The sequence below is a fragment of the Ostrinia nubilalis genome, chromosome 2 (genome assembly GCF_963855985.1).
Source record: "Ostrinia nubilalis chromosome 2, ilOstNubi1.1, whole genome shotgun sequence".
In the NCBI taxonomy this organism is placed as follows: domain Eukaryota; kingdom Metazoa; phylum Arthropoda; class Insecta; order Lepidoptera; family Crambidae; genus Ostrinia; species Ostrinia nubilalis.
The window spans coordinates 5,862,216-5,881,349 of NC_087089.1; the positions used below are offsets into that span (position 1 = coordinate 5,862,216).

The following is a 19,134-nucleotide window of genomic DNA, read 5'->3' on the forward strand; positions in this document are numbered from 1 at the left end:
GGGAGTTTATAATGAAAGAGTTAAGTCGGTCATAATAATTTTATTCGCATATAATAATTGATTATGATACATGGAGTTCGAACGCGCGCCTGCCGGCCAATATCGGGGGCAATCGTTTTCACTCCGAATTACATTTATTATTCATTTATATTGCATCGACATTCGTTTTGCAAAAACCGTCGCTACATATTCACTAATGAGAGGTCTCGAGGCAGCATCGGTCAGTCGGACGTTTAGTCCTCGCGATAACTTCGGTCGAGAGCAGCGAGGCCGCCGACCGTTCGCGTTTACATTACTTAAACATAACAGTCAAATAGACAGCCGGATGTCCGTCCGATCAATATATTTATATACAAACAGAGCGCCTCTCGCACGCTACCGAGCACGCCGGGGCCGGCCCGAGGCGGACCCGGGCGGCGCGTCGATCCGTACGCATCTTAAATAATCTTAAAAATCACTTCCATAATTTACGACTTAATTAAAATACCGAAAACCTAAAGACTGCCACTACGCGGGGCGACTAGCCGCTCGATCGTGGCCACAAATGATCACATTTACTAATCGCGGTGGTCGACTGTTCATAACAATCTCTTTGATTGTTCACGCCTTCCATCTCACCGGTCATCACGGGTGGCGCGTGTGAAAATGACAATGAAGCTTTTTGGAACCCTGTCCAAATTAGCTGACCACGAATGGGACTTTATCACAGATCGACCGAGATTTAAAGCCAACGGGTTTTAGGGCGCTGTAATCAATGATCTACAGAAATAGCTCGACGATTTAGATAGATCATTGATTGATTCCCAAAAATCCACTGGCTTTAAGATCTTCAGTTAGTCTGGCGTAGAGGGCTTCAGCAGTAACAAGTTATTACGATACATTGGCTAGAGCATTCCGAACCTGTTGAAACTGAGATTTCGACACGGGCACATCATGGGCCCCACTCCGCAAGGCGATGTCAGTAATCGTAGCTCTGTCTCTTCATCAAAATTGCTTTCGTAAGCGGGAACGACTGGCAGAGCCAAAAATAGGAAAACCGCTTTGCAGAGGAGGCGCACGAGCGCTACAGGGAGTTCGGTTAAAAAAATTACACCCCGCTGCCTGTTCGGACTGAAATACTCAGTACGAAAGTTTCAGAATAAAGCCAAGGGTCCATATTAACTTGTTTGAATACATAAAACGAAGTGGAATTCGTGGGCAGTATCGTAAAGTGCGCCATCGGTCCACTCGATTGTAGCATTGCCGTTCCGCGGCAGGGCCGAAGTCCGGCGGCGCGGGCTCACTCGGCCTTGACCTCGGGCGCGGGCGGCGCGTCGGGCGCCGGCGCCGGCTCGGCGGGCTCGTCGGCCGCCGCCGCCACCTCGCCGCCCTCGGCTGCGCGATCGCCGCCTGCAGCGCCATCTGGGTAGGAAAACAACATTTATTTAACATACTCTTCAAATGTCAAAGTTGTAGGCTAGGTATACACCTTTCACCTCCCTGAATAACTGCCCCGTCAGAATTACCCCTTTATTCCCATAGCGCCTAGCTATAGTGTCTACTTTCATAAGCATCGCGGCAAATTCGTAAGGCCTTTTGATATTGTGGTCAAAGAGATTAATGTGTGGTGGTAGTAGAGGCTGAGCCGCCTCCATTTGCTTCTACCCTTTTATTTTAAGTGTATTGTGTTTAGGCACAGTATGGTAGCAACAATAAAACTAGGTTTTTGATGAAATTAGAGTAAATCTATTCAGATATACTTTTACAGTGTGAGAGTTGGATGGCAAGTGAAGTACCTACATTATACAAGAATAAAAATCTAGGGACGCGCCTATGTGTCATGAGACCGTTGTTTTGCTGTTAGAAACCGCACAGGCATGCGCCTGAACAATAAGTTTTCTTTTGTAATTCCTTTTGTAAAAAAGCAAAACGATTTTTTATTAAATATTATTATTATTGACACTAACTGCGCTAAAATAGAAAGGCACGGGTCTTAACTTGACAGCTGCTATGATGCAGCGAAAGTTTAAAATCTTATGTAATGTGATATTTATTTATTTATCATAAGTGCCACTATAGTCTGGTCTCTAGCGAGCACGTAGAATTTTGTCCAATGACCCCAAGCTACCCATCCTTATCGCTCGCGCGTAATTATGTTGCTGTCGTGCTCGCACACTCACTGCGGGCGCCCGTCGCACAGTCGCGACAGAAATATAATTACGCGCGAGCGATAAGGATGGGTAGTTTGGGGTCATTGGACAAAATTCTACGTGCTCACGGACTGGGCTTTAGTTGGCCGTACTTTATATTATTATTATTTGTATCTCTCCTCCGGAGGCCGGTCTTTTGGAAGGCGTTCATGGGGTACCGATCCGACACGAAGATGCTCCTTCGAGATGCGATAATGTGTTGAGATGTGTACACCTAGCGAATACTAATATTATATTGGCACTCACTGCGCTGCTGGTGGTGGTAGTAGAGGTTGTGGCGCGGCACGTGCGCGTGGTGCGGGTGCGGCGCGTGGTGGCGCGGCGGCTGCGGCGCGCGGTACAGCGGCAGCGCGGGCGCGTGCGGCCGCTGGATGGGCGCGGGGTAGCGCGGCGCCAGGCCCCCGCGCGCCATGCCCTGCCCGCCCTGCCCGCCGCCGCAGCGACCGTTGTTGCCCGACACCATCTGCTGGAGGATTGAGGTATAATTCAGTATACGTGCATAATGGATGGAATATTGCTTTAAGCGCGTGAGTGTTCTACTCAAAAAAATCGGTATATTCCAATAATGTCGGCCCTGAGCTGTTCGCATCCGAAAATCGTATCCGTTATTTATTATTTATTTTATATGTATGTATTTACAAAAAAATATATATTTAAGTATGTTTATATCCGTTGTCTAGTACCCATAGTACAAGCTTAGTTTGGGACTAGCGGCGCAGTGTAAAATGTAAAAAAAAAATCCTACAAAAAAAGGCCTTTCGACCACTTTTTGACTGGTTTGCGATTTTGTGCACTTTGTCTAGACTAGGGTTTCTGATTTCTCGACTTATATTTTTTCTCGAGTTTCGAGAATTCTCGAGGCCAAAGTCTCGAGTTTTCTCGAGTCTCGAGTCTTTTAATGAAAACTGCTGAAATCGGTTGAAATTTAATAAAAACACAGGTTTTTTTAATCTAATATACCTACTTTTATGCACAACAATCAATATTAGAATTTAGTACCACTTATTTGGTAAGGAAAGAAACAAAAAATAAAATCTTCTTTCATAATTAATATTTACTAATCATAACAAAAGTCATAAAGTCTCGTGTACTTTAAGGATAAATAACAATAAAAATCTGAAGCTACAATTGAATCACTTGTTTTCTAAAGAACACAAGTCCAAATAGCAAAATTACGATAAATAGTTTTTTTTTATGAACAAAAAAAACTTTTGAAGAAATTTTTAAATTTCTTACAGATAACGACTTGAATAAACTTTACGAGGAGGCACGAGTACCTAACCTAACGTCTGTTAGGTAAGGTAACTATCTAGTTAACAAGTTTTTCAGTCTTTACATCAGGCAGAGTTAAAAATACATAATAATATAATTATCATACTCGTTGGTGAACATTATTATTACTTAGTTTCGATTAAGATCATTACTTGCAAATCAAATCAGTTAAAAAAGGAAAGACTAGGCCAGTCTTAAAGCAACGTTGACCTATTAAATAATTAAAAACTTACTTTTGTCTAAGAAAATAGGCTTTCAAGAATATTAAAGCTTCAAAATCGAAACTCGAGAATTCTCGAGCTCCGGTATTTTTTTTCTCGTCTCGAATGAAGCCAAATTTCTCGAGTTTTCTCGAGTTCGAGAAAGCTCGAGCAGAAACCCTAGTCTAGACCCACAGACGCTTCCAGAGACTCACTAGATCGTCGATCGATTCACCGAGTTCCCACTCCAAGGCGTGCCTACGTAACATCTATCCTACTTTATCTACTGCTATGAATAATGCTAATGGAGCGAGAATAACATGGATAAAGTGATGGGATCCGTTTGGTGTAGTGGTTCGAAACGGACAACTATTCCGGAGGTAGCAGGTTCGATTCCCGCACAGTACAAACATTTGTGTGCATGAACATATTTGTTTGTAGTACGAGAGCCCACGACCAAAACCATGTGTCATAGCAATACGGCAAAAACCCTATAAAATCGTTAGATTGTATGATTCTGAACCCGACTAGGTGTGTAGTAACGGTCGAAAGTGTAGCAACTGAGTGGGAGGCCATTTCTGCTGTGTCAAAAAAAAAGACAGTCGGTATTATAGCAATACGTCTGATAGTGAAAATGTACATAGATTTTATAATTGTATTACGAAAAAGTTTGTTTTCAGACATTTTGCGAGTAGCATATAGACTGTGCGCATTTTTGAAAATGTCAACAAATTTAGCCGACCTGTATCATAGCAATACGGATAATTATTTTTTTTAACTTTTCGTATTGCTGCCATGATTACCAAAAACCTGTTTTCAGACACTTTAAGTGTATCAAAAAGTTGTATGATAGAGAAGGTGCTACACTTAATTTGTCTGATATAAATTTTTTGCACATGTGGACAACTTATTTTATCATGTCCAACAATTTTCAGACATATTGCTATGATACCGATCGGTAAAATTTGTTAACATTTTCAAAACGGTCTCAAAATTTAATGCGTTCACATTTCCGTCTGAAAATTGTTTTGTTCGCATCAAATAACCAAAATTTACTAATAAAAAAGATTTTCAGACGTATTGCTATGAGAAATTTTTTTTGTCTCATTTTTATTTTTTTTAAGTGATTTTACGGGTTTGCGCTACACCACTAACGTCTGAAAATAATGTTTCCGGTATCTCAGAACTATCATTCAACTACAGTCTGCAAATCAGACATATTGCTATGATGCAGTTCGGTAAAATTCTTTGACTATTTTGAAAATTCGGTCAGATCAAACGCTACGCGGAAAATGTCTGATATTGGTATTTTCGAGTTCAGGATAATCGTATCTATCGATTTGATGCGGTTTTGGCCGTATTGCTATGAGACAAAAATTTTGGTCGTGGGCTCTCGTACTATTGTATTGGACTGGGTGTTTTCTATGTATAATAAGTATGTATTTACAAAAAAAAAAAGTATTTAAGTATGTTTATATCCGTTGTCTAGTACCCATAGAACAAGCTTTGCTTAGTTTGGGACTAGAAGCGCAGTGTAAAATGTCCAAGGATATTATTATTATTATTATATTATTATCCAACTTCCGGAGCATGTTCTCTCGAAAAAGTTTCTGCCTCAAAGTGTAGACAGGTCCTTGTAATTTTGCTTGCACTTTCCAGTACTTTACTTTTAAGTACCCATTATTCGCCGTAAAGGAGCTCTTTTGCCAGCGTTAGTTCGACATCGTTTAGGAGCAAAAAGTCCGTGAGTGTAAGCATCTCGTATACGCTGGGAGCGACTGGGGATGCGCAGGTAAGTTTGATTAATTAGTTTGTTGCAATTTTGTCCAGCAATAGACATTCATAATATTGAAAAAGAAGATATTCGAGTTATTTAGTTAATCAGTAAATTAGTAGTGAAGCCACTATAGCCGAAGGGGTCGGACTGGCCTACTCGTGATCCGGGGAAGGCGCTTCGGTACCCGCCGCCGCTCGACTATTGTGGTGAGCTCGCTCGTGATACAAGTATATTTAGCTTAGTACGACGGGCTAACGGGACTATTAGTAATTTGTGTAATAACAAATCCTACTAATATTATAAAGGCGAGTTTGTGTGGATGTTTGTTACTCTTTAACGCAAAAACTACTGAACGGATTTGGTTGAAACTTTTCAGTATTATTATTTGTAACCCAGATTAACATATAGGCGATAATTTATGCCAATCTGTGGCACAAAATTTCACGCGGGTGAAGCCGCGGGTAAAAGCTAGTTACTAATAATCTTTGTTTTTATCCACAACGAGGAAGCTCTTGGCCTGTATCTCACCTGATGGTAAGTGACGATCAGGCCGAAGGTGGAAGCGAGCTTAACCCGGAATCCTCAACCACGGAGGAACTGGCTATCTTACCTCTAACTGCCGGAACACAACAATGCTGTTAACATTGTTGTTATGGCGACAGACTTAGGTAAGATGGTGGTAGCTAGCCAGGCGGACTTAGAACAAGCCCTACCACCAACCAAACCGAACAGAAAAATCTGCCCCCACTGGGAATCGAACCCGGGACCTCTGCGTCTGAAGCAGGTGGTCTTACCACTAGACCACAGAGGCGGTTAAATTATAGTTAGTTACCTGCTGCTGATGTTGCTGATGCTGTTGATGCTGCTGGTGCTGGTGGTGCTGGTGCGGCGTGTGCGCGGGCGGCGGGTGCGGCGGGTGGTGCGCGTGGTGGTACTTGTGCGGCGGCGAGTGCGGCGGCTTCTGCGGCTTGGCCGCGCCCTTCGGCGTCGGCGACGCGCTCTCGCACAGCGGCGCGAACCTGCTGATACCAATGGTATTACACGCTCGGAATATCTAAATGAGGGCTATCGTTTTAGCGCTCACCAGTTAGCGCCACTGTAGAGTAAGGTCCTGTCACTTGCTAGTAGCGAAGACAGTGGCGCCAACTTGTGAGCGCTAAAGTGGTAGGAGGACTATCGCATTTGCACTCATCAAGATGGCGCCACTGTAGAGTAAGGTCCTGTCAATCGGCAGGGGTGCCAACTGTTAAGTATAAAAACGATAGCCCTCATTGAGGGGCGGCTTTCGGTAAATTAAGGTCTTGTTCAGACGTTCGATAATCGCGCGGTTTCTGGGCAGTTCCCATTGGCGAGGAACTCAGGCGGTAACCGTGCGGTTACGTTTGATGCTATAGTTGTTGCAATTCACGAAGGCGAGTGAGCTTTATATGTGTGGTGGCTCGCTACTGTTCGTTTTTCAAGTTTTGATTCACATTACACTATGGTATGTGCATATGCATGTACACACACACACACACAAGTAAAGCTCACTCGCCTTCGTTAGTTGCAAGTGTGTGTGTGCGAGAACTGCCCGGCAACCGCGCGTTTACCGCTGTCTGAATCAGGTCTAAAGGGATGTAACAGAGTCGATTGCAGTAGTTGACATTGAAGATTACGTCACACGCTTATGTTGAGCATGATCAATTCATAAAGAAGTAAACTTGTATTCATAAGTCAGCTTTCCTCAATAAGAATTAAGAATGTATGTACCTAAATATTATATGCTGGATAAAGTACTTCTATGTAAGTCTATTGGTGAATGTAATCAACTCACCCGTTAGCATGCTCGTGCAGCGGGCTCTTGAGCTGCTGCTGCGGCGGCGGGCGAGGCTGCGGCGGCGCGTACTGCTGCTGGAGCGGCGTCCGGTACTGTTGCTGTAAAAGATGTATTCGTTAGGGGAGATTGTGTTTTGTTTTCTGGTAATACCGCATCGGTCCATCATGAATGTAATGGCGCATCCACACATGCCGGGCGGCACGGCCGGCGGCCAGGACGGCACACTGGCAAGGCAATTTGAAAGCCCGCGGCATGTGTGGATGGGCCATAAGGACAATTAAATAACGACCTTTATGGAAAGAGAGGCGTATACCAAAATCCTAATTCTTACTACAGTCACATTTTCGGATTTCTATGCCGCTGGGCTAATGAAAGAGCGATGTAATATCTTAAAATAACAATCATAATATTATGTATGTGATAAGCTATTTACTACTGTCTTAATATCAGAGAAAGGGAAGTCCCGAATGGTTTTGGTAAGTGTATTTGGCGACTCATGCATGAGTCACTCATAAGCAATGACTAAAGTACTGAAATAAATTCATATGATACATAAATAGCTATTTGGGAAGTATGTTGCACTGAAACTTTGGGGCACCAGACCATTTTGAGGGAGGGCCGTGAGGTAAATACGCGCATGTGGGTGCAGGCCGGGCAGCGAGTATGCTTCGCCCTAGCCAAGGTAATCCTGCTGGCTGGTATTGATAGTAAAATAAAGTATCCTAGTGACCCGCCCTTTGTAAACCTTCCTCTTGAATCACTATTTATTTTAAAAAACCGCATCAAAACCCATTGCGTAGTTTTAAAGATCTAAGCATACATAGGGACACAGCAGAAAGCGACTATGTTTTATACTATGTAGTGATATACCTGCATCTGCTGCACGGCGGCCGCGACTTGCAGCTGCGACGACAGAAACTGGGACCCGAAGGCTCCCGACTGCGCGGGTTGCGTGAACTGCAGCGGGTAAGTCGGCGCGGGCCCCGCGGGCGGCTGGTAGGGCGAGTAGTACGAGCTGGCGGGGGGCGCAGGCCGCGAGTATGCTTCGCCCTAGCCAAGTTAATGCTGCTGGCTGGTATTACCAGTAAATATAGTTTAAGTACCTGCATCTGCTGCACGGCGGCCGCGACTTGCAGCTGCGACGACAGAAACTGGGACCCGAAGGCTCCCGACTGCGCGGGCTGCGTGAACTGCAGCGGATAGGTCGGCGCGGGCGCCGCGGGCGGCTGGTAGGGCGAGTAGTACGAGCTAGCGGGGGGTGCAAGGGGCCGGGCAGCGAGTATGCTTCGACCTAGTCAAGGTACTGCTACTGACTGGTATTAACAGTAAAATATAGTATATGTACCTGCATCTGCTGCACGGCGGCCGCGACTTGCAGCTGCGACGACAGGAACTGGGACCCGAAGGCTCCCGACTGCGCGGGTTGCGTGAACTGCAGCGGATAGGTCGGCGCGGGCGCCGCGGGCGGCTGGTAGGGCGAGTAGTACGAGCTGGCAGGGGGCGCGGGCCGCGGGAGCAGGCCGGGCAGCGAGTAGGGCGCCTCGCCCACCGGCCCGGAATAGCCGAGGTACTGCTGCTGGTACGTGTTAACGCCTCCCACGCCACCGACTCCGCCAACGCCGCCGCCTTTGCTGCCTGTTTTGGGAATTGGGAGATATTTTTTAATAGTATTTTGTTTCAAATAAAAAAAAAACTGATTGATTAAAACAATTGAAAAAGCTTACCAATAGCGCCTATTTGTTGGGTCGAGGGCTTGACAGTGGCGGACATGAGGGAGTTGGAAGTGCTTGAGATGAGAACAGTACTAGGGCTGTTCCCGAGCTGCCCGGATTGACCGAATGCTGCACCCCCACCAGCTGCTGCCGCCTAGAAATGAAGAAATGATTATACCACTGTCTTTTAATTTAATAGAAAAAACTAAATAGGACATGAACATGAACTTACCATTCTGTACTGGCTCGGAAGGCTTTGGAACATGTCTGGAGGTGGCTGATAGTTATATGGAGCAGCCGATCCGGCACCGTATGGGGTGCCAGGGAATCCTCCGAACTGTCCACGACTTTGATCCAGAAAAGCACCATACAGACTGCCCTGCTGTTGCAGTTGCTGGGACGAGCCCAGAAGCTGCTGCGACGAGTTGAACAGCACGGCGGGCGGCGACGGCACCGACAAGCCGCCGTAGCCGCCCTGGTAGCCCACGTGGTTGTAGTGCTGCGGCGGCGGCGACTGCAGCTGCTGCGTCGGCTTCACCTTGCACACGTTCGGGGGAGCACCCGTCTCGGTGTTGTTCTCCTCGAAACCGGCGAACTGCAACTCCTCGGCGCCCTCGGCCACGGCGGGCATTTCCCAAACTTTCTTCACGCTGGCGATTTTTAAATTGAGATCCGCCGCCAATGGGGAAATTGTGTTCGATGTGCTCATGTGCACGCCGCGCGGCAGGCCGAGCGTCTTGGCAGACTTATCCTCGGTGAGTTGACCGAGATCCGAATCGAAAGCGAAGTCGAGCTTCATGTCAGAGGAGTCTTCCGCTTTTTGCGAAGTATCGAATGTCATCTGAATGCCTAGAGCACCGTCCCCGTCTGCGGCGGGACGAGGATTATCACCGATCAACTCCTGAATCGACCTGGGCCGTGGTCTGACGTCTCCGTTGAAAGGTAGAGGACGAGCCTCCATTTCCGCAGGGATCTCTTCTCCTTGCGGTTTGGCAGTGGTAGCGCTGGGTTGATATTTTTGTTTTAAGGCCTCGGCCGGTGGGGCAGTCTTATAGTTAGTATTCTCAAATATAATAGTTTCTACTGGAGGCGTGGTCCCGTCTAAGACGCCGGCTTTGTCAGCGACGATAGTACAAGTGGTCGCCGGCTGAACTGGTTTCACTTCAGGCACAATATCTGCCGGAGTGCTACGTTGACTGGACTGTGCAGACTTATTTTCGACCACTTCTAGTGGCTGTTCTTCCACATTGCCTCGCAAAGTCTGCGATATAGGCTTATCCCATGCATTGACGGGAGGCGGAGGCGGTGCCGCTCCGGTGTCGGGACCGAATCCCGATACGATACCCATTTGCTTTTGCCTTTGTTTGACAAAACGGGGCGCAAGATTGTTCTGACGAGATCGGTCATATTGTGATCCCGTTTTGCTGGCCGTTGGTGCTGAATTACGAGAATTGGATTTATCACTAGAGTTTCGTGTGGATGAACCGTTGCGACCGCCACCTTGGTTAGAATGAGATCTTGGCTGTTTGGCAGTTTGTGGATTTTCCTCCTTTGACTGTGGACCTCTTGCATCTTTCGAGTTCTTCTTGTTTCTCACTTCTTGGAAACCATCATCCACAACTTCGTCTTCTTTCTTGACATTCGATGATAGCTTCATATCAGACATAGCCTCTGTAATATCAGTACTTTTATCACCTGTCGCATCTTTCTTGTTGCCTTGTTGCAAGTTGCGGGTATTATTTTGACGATTACCAGAATTTTGGTTTCGACCTTGATTCTTCTGAGATTGACCCGACTGCCTGCCACCAATAGATCGACGACGGCCATTGTTGCCACCACCTTCGGAATGTTCTGACGTAGTCTCCCAATTCTCATCTTCACCACTAAGGGGCCCGGCACCTTTGGGTCGACGGTCACGCCCTCTACCAGTCGACGAGCCGGCACGTGGTTTGTTATTATTTTTACCTTTATCGTCCACCTGCAGATTGTCTTTAATACCTTCATCATCTTTTACAGCTCTATTAGCTTGACTGAATGGACTTTTAGTGTTTGGCGGTCCATAACCAGTCACTCTCTTAGCGGGTGCCGGCGGGCGTGACGCACCCTGGAAACCTCCTCGGCCGCGTCGTGAAGGCTGCCCTCGAGGCGCAAAAGGTTCTCTGTTTTCCATTCCATCCGACATCGATGGAGCCTGATCAGACTGAGGCGGACGGTTCATATCCTCTGGCCTATCACTCTTTTTAGGCCCGCGAGGACTTCGAGGCGCTCTACGTCTCTCTTTTCGGTCGGAGTTTGGAGCACCATCAGTGGAGCCATCAGATTCACTGGCTCTGTTGTTAGATCGAGAGCTACGATGTGATCGCCGCCCGCGAGATTCTCTCGGTCCCCAACCCCTGTTGTAAACGGCATATCCGCCACTACCGTATCCCCTTCCCTTCTTTTCAGATCCAGATCCACTAGACTTGCGCTCTACAGGTTCCTTTAGAGGCATTTTGTTCAGTTGTTCATTACCGAATCTTTCATTCCTCTTGTCGTCACCTGATCGCTTTTGAGAATCCATGCTACCATGAAGAGATTCTACTGAGAGTGTTTCATTACCCTTTACTCCTATTAATCCGGTCGGATCAGTACTAGACTTAGATGCTATAGATTCGGACTCTGAAAGTTCCTTCTCAGATTTTTGAGAGGAAAACATTGGCTTGTTAACAGTCAGAGCTACGTCAGATGGTTGCTTTTGTGGTTGGGGAGATATGAGATTTTCATTAGGCTTAGGAAGTGCTTGATTTATAGGTTTAGAAATAGATTGAGTGTTATCAGAGAAAGAAGGTTGAGATTGAGTAATAGAAGGAATAGGTTGGGGCTGGTTATTTCCAAAAGCAATACCTTGAGATAGCTGTGGTGGATGGCTGAAATTTTGTCCACTAGGAGGGTGATTATTGTATTTGGGGGGTTGGTTTGGTTGCATTACAGGAGTCGGAGTACTGACGGGCTGCGGCGCGGGCGCTGCATGCGGCGGAAGCGCTGGTTGCTGCGGTTGTGAAACAGTCACCTTATTGTCAATTTCAGGTTCTATTGCTACAGGCTCTTTGACATTCTGGTCGATATCTTTCGGTGATGCAACTTTTTCTACCTTCAAAGCTGTGTAATTACTCGACGATTCATCTTGAGATACTTCAGCCCAAGAAGTTTTACCGAAGTCTCTTTCCGATGACTCGCGTTGAGATAAGTTCGAGGGCGGCGTACTGCGCCTTTCGGAGATTGGCGCTTGGGATGACGAATCTGAAGATCCAAATGACTCGGTAAGCCCAATACTCTTTCGTTCAAATACTTCGGTCAACTTGTCAGCAGCTGTTCTACTGCAATTTTCAATAGTGCTACTGGAGTCAACTGACTTTCTGTCTGACTCGTTTCGCCTGTCCTTGTACTCGTAGTCTTTATACGAGTCTTTAGAATTGGATCTGTCCAAATCTCTCCCGGACCTGTCATAATCTTGCATTTCAGATCGCCATTGCGGTCCAGGTCCATCTTTTTCTCTTCGGAAGTCGTCTTCACGATCTGAATAATCTCTGTAAAAAAAGAATAGTTTATCATTGTAACATTCCATTAGTATAAAGATTAGCATAGGATTGGAATGATAAATGGTCAAGTTAATACCTGGAAAGTCTGTTTACTTACCTGGAATAAGATCTACGGCCGTTGTGTGCGGCGTGACGAGGCGCATTGTAGGGAGGCGGATCCTGCCGCCTGGGAGCCGGCTTCGATGCGAACGCCCAACCTTTGTGTTGATCTTCTTGTTGCCGGTTTTGCTGCTGCTTCAAAAATCTAGGCGGAATATTTGCTTGGAAAGTTTTTGAGAAACCCGGATTGGCTTGATCACGATCGCGGCCATAATCCCGGTCCCTATCTCGGAAGTCGCGGTCGCGATCTCTATCGCGATCGTTTCTATCTCTATCCATACGGTCGCGATCGCGATCTCGGTCTCTGTCCCCGCGCTCTCTGTCTCTGTCGAATCTATCGCTATCCATACGTTCTCTATTATCATTACGATCTCTGTCGCGGTTGTCCATTCTGTCTTTGCCGCTCTCTTGACGATCTCTGTTATCCATGCGACCTCCTCTGTCTCTATTGTCCATCCTGTCACGGTCGCGGTCCCGTTCCCTGTCCCTGCCGTCGCGGTCGCGATCTCTGTTATCGAACCGGTCCCTGTTGTCCATGCGATCGCGTTCCCTGTTATCCGAGCGGACATCCTTGTCCCTGAGGTCCCTGTTGTCGCGAACGTCGCCGCGCTCCTTGTCCCGGGCGTCCATGCGGTCGCGGTCGCGGTTGTCGGGGCGCTCCCGGTCGCGGTTGTCGGGGCGCTCCCTGTCGCGGTTGTCGGAGCGCTCCTTGTCGCGCGCGTCGAGCTCGCGGTCCTTGGGCGGCGGCGCGGCGGAGTCCCGCATCTGCCGCCGCTGCTCTTCCTCCTTGCGCTGGCGCCCGCGGGCCGCGATCTGGACCATGTCATTTTTATGCTTCTGCCGGCGCTCCGCCCAAATCTGGTCCTCGTCGCCCTGCTCCAGACCTTTCGCGTCCACGCGTTCAGGTTCAATACTGGCCCGGTTATTATTTTTATTCGAACTCTTGCTCGGCGCAGACGACTCCCCGTCGGAGAAGTCCAATTTTTGACTGAAATTCAAAAAAGTTCGTTTTTTAAAACCGCGCGCTCGCTCGGCGTCAGCGTCGACGTTGGACACCAGCGCGCGACGGTGCCGTATCACCCGCGTCTCGTCTCACATCGTCGCGCGTTGCCGTCAACGTCGTTTAACAAAAGAGTTGAGTATCACGAAAAACAGTAAAAGATCACATCCACTCGTTCGATCGGTCACCAGTCATAGTCCACTCGAACTGAAACTCACTCGTAATCAATGTCGTCGTTTTGCGCCCAGCCGGCGTCGCGGGAGATGTTGTCGAGCGAGGAGATCTGCTCGTCGCGCAGGATGGGGCGCGCCGTGAGCACCTCGACGGCGCGCGGCGTGGCGGGCGGAGGCCGGGCCGCGCGCCCGCCGCCGCCGCCCGCGCGCCCGTCGCGCAGCGTGCCCAGCGTGCCCAGCCCGAGCCCGCTACCGTTGCTACCTTTCATCAGCTGTTAAATAGAAAGTTATAATTATATAAGTAGTATATCCGTTAAGCTAGCACCCATAACACAAGCATTGAGTTGCTTACTTTGGGGCTAGCTGGCGCTGTGTGAAATTGTCCAAAGATTTATTTATTATTATTTATTAATGCACAAATTACTTTTAGTACCGTTAATGGGGGCTATCGTTTTTATACTTAAAAGTTGGCACCCCTGGCGATTGACAGGACCTTACTCTACAGTGGCGCCATCTTGATGAGTGCAAATGCGATAGTCCTCCTACCACTTTAGCGCTCACAAGTTGGCGCCCCTGTCTTCGCTACTAGCAAGTGACAGGACCTTACTCTACAGTGGCGCTAACTGGTGAGCGCTAAAACGATAGCCCTCATTGCTCGTACTAAGCTAAATATGCTTGTGTCATGGGTTCACCACAATAGTCAAGCGGCAAGGGGTTCGAACCCGCATTCTTTGGATCACGAGTCGGCCAGTCTAACTTTCACTGTTCGGCTATTGTCGCATCATATTGCTTCAAGTTAGACACCACTGAAAGAAATACACTCTAGCTCGTTACTGCAGCTAGTGGTAAAGATCGCAAGAAGTGGTACGCAATTTATGCGAACCACCAGACCAGAAGGCCGCAGCCTTGTTTAACAATTCGTAATTTATCTTCATTCGTGTAGAAAGTGTTGAAATTAAAAATAAACATTTATTATAAATGTTGTAATTACATGTTGTATGGCCTTGGATGTGAAAGAGAAAATATTGTTACACTAATAAATCAAAATGTTACATTATTTAGTTCTGTTCATTTTAATTGCATCCAGTCTTTTCAAGTTACTGGGCAAAAAAGTTTTGTTTTTGATGTTCAATTTGATGCCTATAATAAAGAGCTGTGGCTACTTACGAAGGATGGCAGAATTGCACGGAAGGCGGGTGTTTGTTGTGCGGCAGGCGTCGAGGCGGGCGCGGCGGCGGGTGAGGATGTAGTTTCTTGGCGAACGCCGGCCGTGCCACCGCACGTCCAACTGCCTTCCGCTGCGAAACAAACACAAATCTATGAGTGCATATGCCCTGACTTAGGTTTAAGATAGCTACTGAAAGTTGTTTCAATGCATCCAGGTCATAGTATCATAAATATGCAAGCAGTTCTCGAGAACAAGTGTCAGCACTAAACAGGATGTGGCCTGCATAATGGTCATGGACAAGTGTTGTCACTTATAAATCTTGTCTGAATAAATCCGTATGTCTGCAATTCAATAAAAACTTATAACATGCTATATTTTCATACTGTGTAAGTTCTTACTTTGTGGTCTGAGTTGTGGCTGAGGTACTGAGTGTTCTGAAGAGCGATGTGAAGGTTGAGCCGAAGCCTCCAGGGAGGGGAACTCTGTGCGGAAGTGTGGCGACGAGGGCGGCGGCAGCGCCACCCATCCGCCTGGGCCCGTGCCCGCAAGAACACCGCTGTTCGATGTTGTAGTCTGCAAATTAATAGCATTTCATTAGTACCATATTTTTGAAAAATGTGAGTGAAGGGTATACAATGTTACGTAAACTGTTGTATAATGAAAATTTTGGGCCAAGTTCAAATGGAAGAGATTTTACATAATACATAGGACAGTTTACATAATCAAATGATCATGTGAACTTAAGTCTTAAGTACGAGATTCTACCATTGGCAGTACAAAATATTAATCCTTCTCGTAGCATATTATTGGCAACTCATATAGCTTTTTCACATTCATTTGCATGCATTTTTCACACAAAATTTTTAAGTGACCCCTATATAAACAAAATTCCTGTTATTTGTTGCCATAGGGGTCACTTTAAAATTAGGGATGATGGTGAAAATATGCATAAGAAATCTATTTATTATGCACTACTTACTATAGTTTGAGAAGAGCATGTTGCTGGTGTAGATACAGTTGTCGTAGCAGCAGAAATAGAGCTGAAATATAATAAGTTTTACATTTGAGAGGCTGAATACAAATAATTCTGGATAAAAAAGAATTAAATCTAATCTCTATAGACTACTTAACCTTTAGAAACAATAAGAAAAGATGAGTAATTTATTCACTACACAAGATGTTGTGTGATCACTACAACAAACTCAGTAACATCTATTTGTTCATCTTACTTTCTTTGTGAGTTCAAAAAACATTTAATACATTGACATAGTTAACACAACAATAGGGTTACTCTGGATCTCATAGACCAGATCACAGGAATATGAGAATCTTTGCAATTCAATCAATGCTAAGATTTAAAAATTCATGCACTACTAAAATAATATCAATTTCTTACTTAGCGTTTGGATCTTGACCAGTTTCAGTTTTTAAAGAAGGCAAATTAGCTGGTGGGCGTCTAGCCGAAGGTACTTTTCCAAGGCTTTGCATTCCATGTTTGCGGCTTAGTTGAGATTTTACTGAGGACGGTTCAGAGTTCTCGTTCTGAAAATACAATAATATTAAATATCATTTTCAAAATATACAAATATTTTTATTTTATATTATAAACATCAATGTTTTAGAGATTTGTTATGTAAAAACCTAATATTTGTAAATACTTTATTTTGGGTTACATTACATAAAAACATTACTCTCCATAGCCCTGCTAGGCAGTCCTCCCAAAAATTGTTTTATGCTAATGTGAAATGTAAAATATCAACACATATCCTACTTTTTATTTAAGTCAATAGGTTCTTTTCTTTTATTTTTAAGTAAATGCCAGATCTATTGTAATAATTTCATGATAGGTAGTTTAAATACAAAGTAACATCTGGCACAGAGACAACAATGACATCAGGAAAGTTGGTCAATGACCCTCCAACATAGATAATATTGTTTCTGATAATATTATGCTTTCTTTCTTTCCAAGAATGGATTTATTTTAACTGTAGTCAAAGTCACATAATTCTAAGAAAGCTAGTAATAAAGGAAACTTTGTAAGAAGTAAGTTTCAACTCACAGCTTCCTACAGGTTGAACAAGGTCACATTACATGAATATAGGCATTAGGCTCTAACCTGAAGGTCAGTGCATTCAACTGTAACAGTAATTTTATATTGTTGAATGTAGTTTAGCATTGCTGCATTTCATAAGAACAGCTAGAATCCTCAATGTTTGTCATGGATGAATGCTAATTGAGAGTTTTCTTTGTTTATTATTGTTAATCAATTTCTTGCAAAACTATAATTAGATGCATTTCCTATAACCACAGTAGCACAGGACTGTAGATGTTTGTGGAATGGGATCATCATAGCTCATAGTAATGAAACAACAAATTGAATTCAAAATAAATACTGGGCTGGTCCAAAAACTACTCACTCTATTGGCGCAGTACAAGCTATTGATATCCAACTTTTGATATTTTTGCTTGCCGGACGTCGGCTTCGTCTGCGCCGTAGTGCCTCCGCCGCCCGGCGTCGAGAGTGCAGACATGCTGCGATGTACACACCATCAGGAGGTCACCCTCGCACCAACCACCAACTGCAACCAGGGCAGCGACACTTCACTTCAAACTGTAATAATCACGTAATGCAAACAACTACGGAATCTTCTACACAAATTGTAATTCGTTACTACGTTTTATCAACCACAATTCAGCAGTTATGAGGTCAAAGTAAGCACCGATCACTGTATCACAAATCACTTTCACAGCACAGGGACAAATAGGAGCCCTGCCCTCAGAGCTTTATTGACGTGTTACATCCGTACGCTGGATCGATGACTTATGTTTTTCATTCACTGGTGTATATTATTCACATTTAGATTTCAGAAGTAACCAAAATCTAGCACAGAATAACGGTACTGACAAGATAGAAGTAGAAGAACGGTAAAAACAAACTAATTTTTGGAGATAGATCGCAAACAAAAGCAAAATAGATATCTACCTTGGTCCGTTATTCTCGGTATTACAATATATAAATTATTTAAGCTCAAATGCTAATACCCTAACAAAGATTACTTTAGATTTTAACTATACTCTACGCTACCAAAAACTTATATCACTTTATTTTAAGATGGCGTCTCCAAAAGACGATCTCCTTCCTTTTCAATCAATAGCGTGACGTCACAAAGACCAAAGACGCGTCACAGCGCCCTCTATCGGAAAAACCTTAAAATTGACATAGATGATATAATGCTATTTTGAATCAAAAAAGGTTGGTCCATGAACATTTTTGTCTAAAACCGCAGCCGCGGATTTACGATTTTTTTATCAACATTTTTGAATTTATCTTGTTCAAGAAACATCTTTGGCGTTAACAAAAAAAAAAACACGCGCATTGAACAGTGGTTTAAAATGTCGTTTTCCTATTTTAATGTGAATAAATTAAACTTGTTCAACGCGCACTTAACTTTTTGTAATGGCCGCTTGTTTATGTGAGTGGGTATAATTTCAAGCCAAAATTCTGTATTCCATACAAAGGTGTCTACAAAGATTTTCAATGTCTTTGGAAAATGTAATGATTTCAAAAGAATGGATCAATGAGCGTTTATCTTTCAATTATCTTTGCGCAGTTGTGTTCAAAAAAAATTAATATTATTGTCTTTGACAAATGACAGTTTTTTGACTTTGATTTTTTGACATATGGGGGGCTAATTCTACAAAAGGGCCAGCTGAGACCAAAATTTAAAAAATAAATAAATATAAATTAAATGTGTCCCAGAAAGTGGGACCTCTTCTTCTATTACTTAGACATTTTTTGTCATTAACGGACTCAGGAGGACTCATGAACTAACTTTCCGCCAACATTTTGCCGTTCGCCATTCCTATAGCATGGCTTGCATGATTCGAACAATGGGTTAATGAATTTTACATATTGGACGGCTGTTTATTGATAGTGGTTTGTAAGGGACTACTATCATGCTAGACGTCACGGGTTCGATTCCCGCTATAAATTTAATATTCACATTGCATTTGATAATGTTTGCTTAATTTGGGATTAAATGGAAATGGCGCAGTGTAAAATGTCCAATGATATTTATAAGTTTTATGATCATTAGTAATTTGTTTGTTATTGGAAATTGAATTCCGTCCGACCCGTCCGTAGATGGGT

General features: G+C 44.7%; 2 protein-coding genes across 3 annotated transcripts; both read right to left on the reverse strand.

The window, feature by feature from the left end:
• Positions 1 to 25: 25 nt before the first annotated feature.
• LOC135078301 (trithorax group protein osa-like) lies at positions 26 to 8,363 on the reverse strand. The gene is made up of 6 exons (XM_063972902.1): positions 8,358 to 8,363; positions 8,125 to 8,304; positions 7,252 to 7,352; positions 6,271 to 6,457; positions 2,436 to 2,655; positions 26 to 1,401 (listed from the first exon to the last, which is right to left on the reverse strand). Exons 1-6 carry the CDS (start codon positions 8,361 to 8,363, stop codon positions 1,280 to 1,282), a joined length of 816 nt encoding a protein of 271 aa, XP_063828972.1. The 3' UTR covers positions 26 to 1,279.
• Positions 8,364 to 8,545: 182 nt separating this feature from the next.
• Positions 8,546 to 18,162, reverse strand: LOC135080754 (protein PRRC2A-like). 2 transcript variants are annotated; one of them, XM_063975479.1, is made up of 11 exons: positions 17,968 to 18,162; positions 17,402 to 17,563; positions 16,381 to 16,526; positions 15,964 to 16,024; positions 15,383 to 15,557; positions 14,984 to 15,114; positions 13,862 to 14,088; positions 12,642 to 13,631; positions 9,199 to 12,532; positions 8,979 to 9,120; positions 8,546 to 8,889 (listed from the first exon to the last, which is right to left on the reverse strand). In XM_063975479.1, the coding sequence occupies exons 2-11, from the start codon at positions 17,513 to 17,515 to the stop codon at positions 8,561 to 8,563; spliced, it is 5,649 nt and encodes a 1,882-aa protein (XP_063831549.1). In that variant the 5' UTR covers positions 17,516 to 17,563; positions 17,968 to 18,162; the 3' UTR covers positions 8,546 to 8,560. The 2 variants fall into 2 exon arrangements, with proteins under 2 accessions (XP_063831549.1, XP_063831552.1); XM_063975482.1 differs by having other exon boundaries at positions 17,402 to 17,595.
• Positions 18,163 to 19,134: the final 972 nt, after the last annotated feature.

Bases quoted from the DNA above. Each gene is read 5' to 3' on its own strand.
- LOC135078301 (XM_063972902.1), bottom strand. The intron at 2,656-6,270 runs GTAACTAACTAT...TCAATCCTCCAG, and splicing joins ATCAGCAACATCAGCAGCAG to CAGATGGTGTCGGGCAACAA. The intron at 1,402-2,435 runs GTGAGTGCCAAT...TTTCCTACCCAG, and splicing joins CTACCACCACCAGCAGCGCA to ATGGCGCTGCAGGCGGCGAT.
- LOC135080754 (XM_063975479.1), bottom strand. From the start codon at position 17,515: ATGTCTGCACTCTCGACGCCGGGCGGCGGAGGCACTACGGCGCAGACG. The intron at 16,025-16,380 runs GTAAGAAATTGA...ATTATATTTCAG, and splicing joins GGTCAAGATCCAAACGCTAA to CTCTATTTCTGCTGCTACGA. The intron at 8,890-8,978 runs GTAAGCTTTTTC...TTCCCAAAACAG, and splicing joins CCAACAAATAGGCGCTATTG to GCAGCAAAGGCGGCGGCGTT.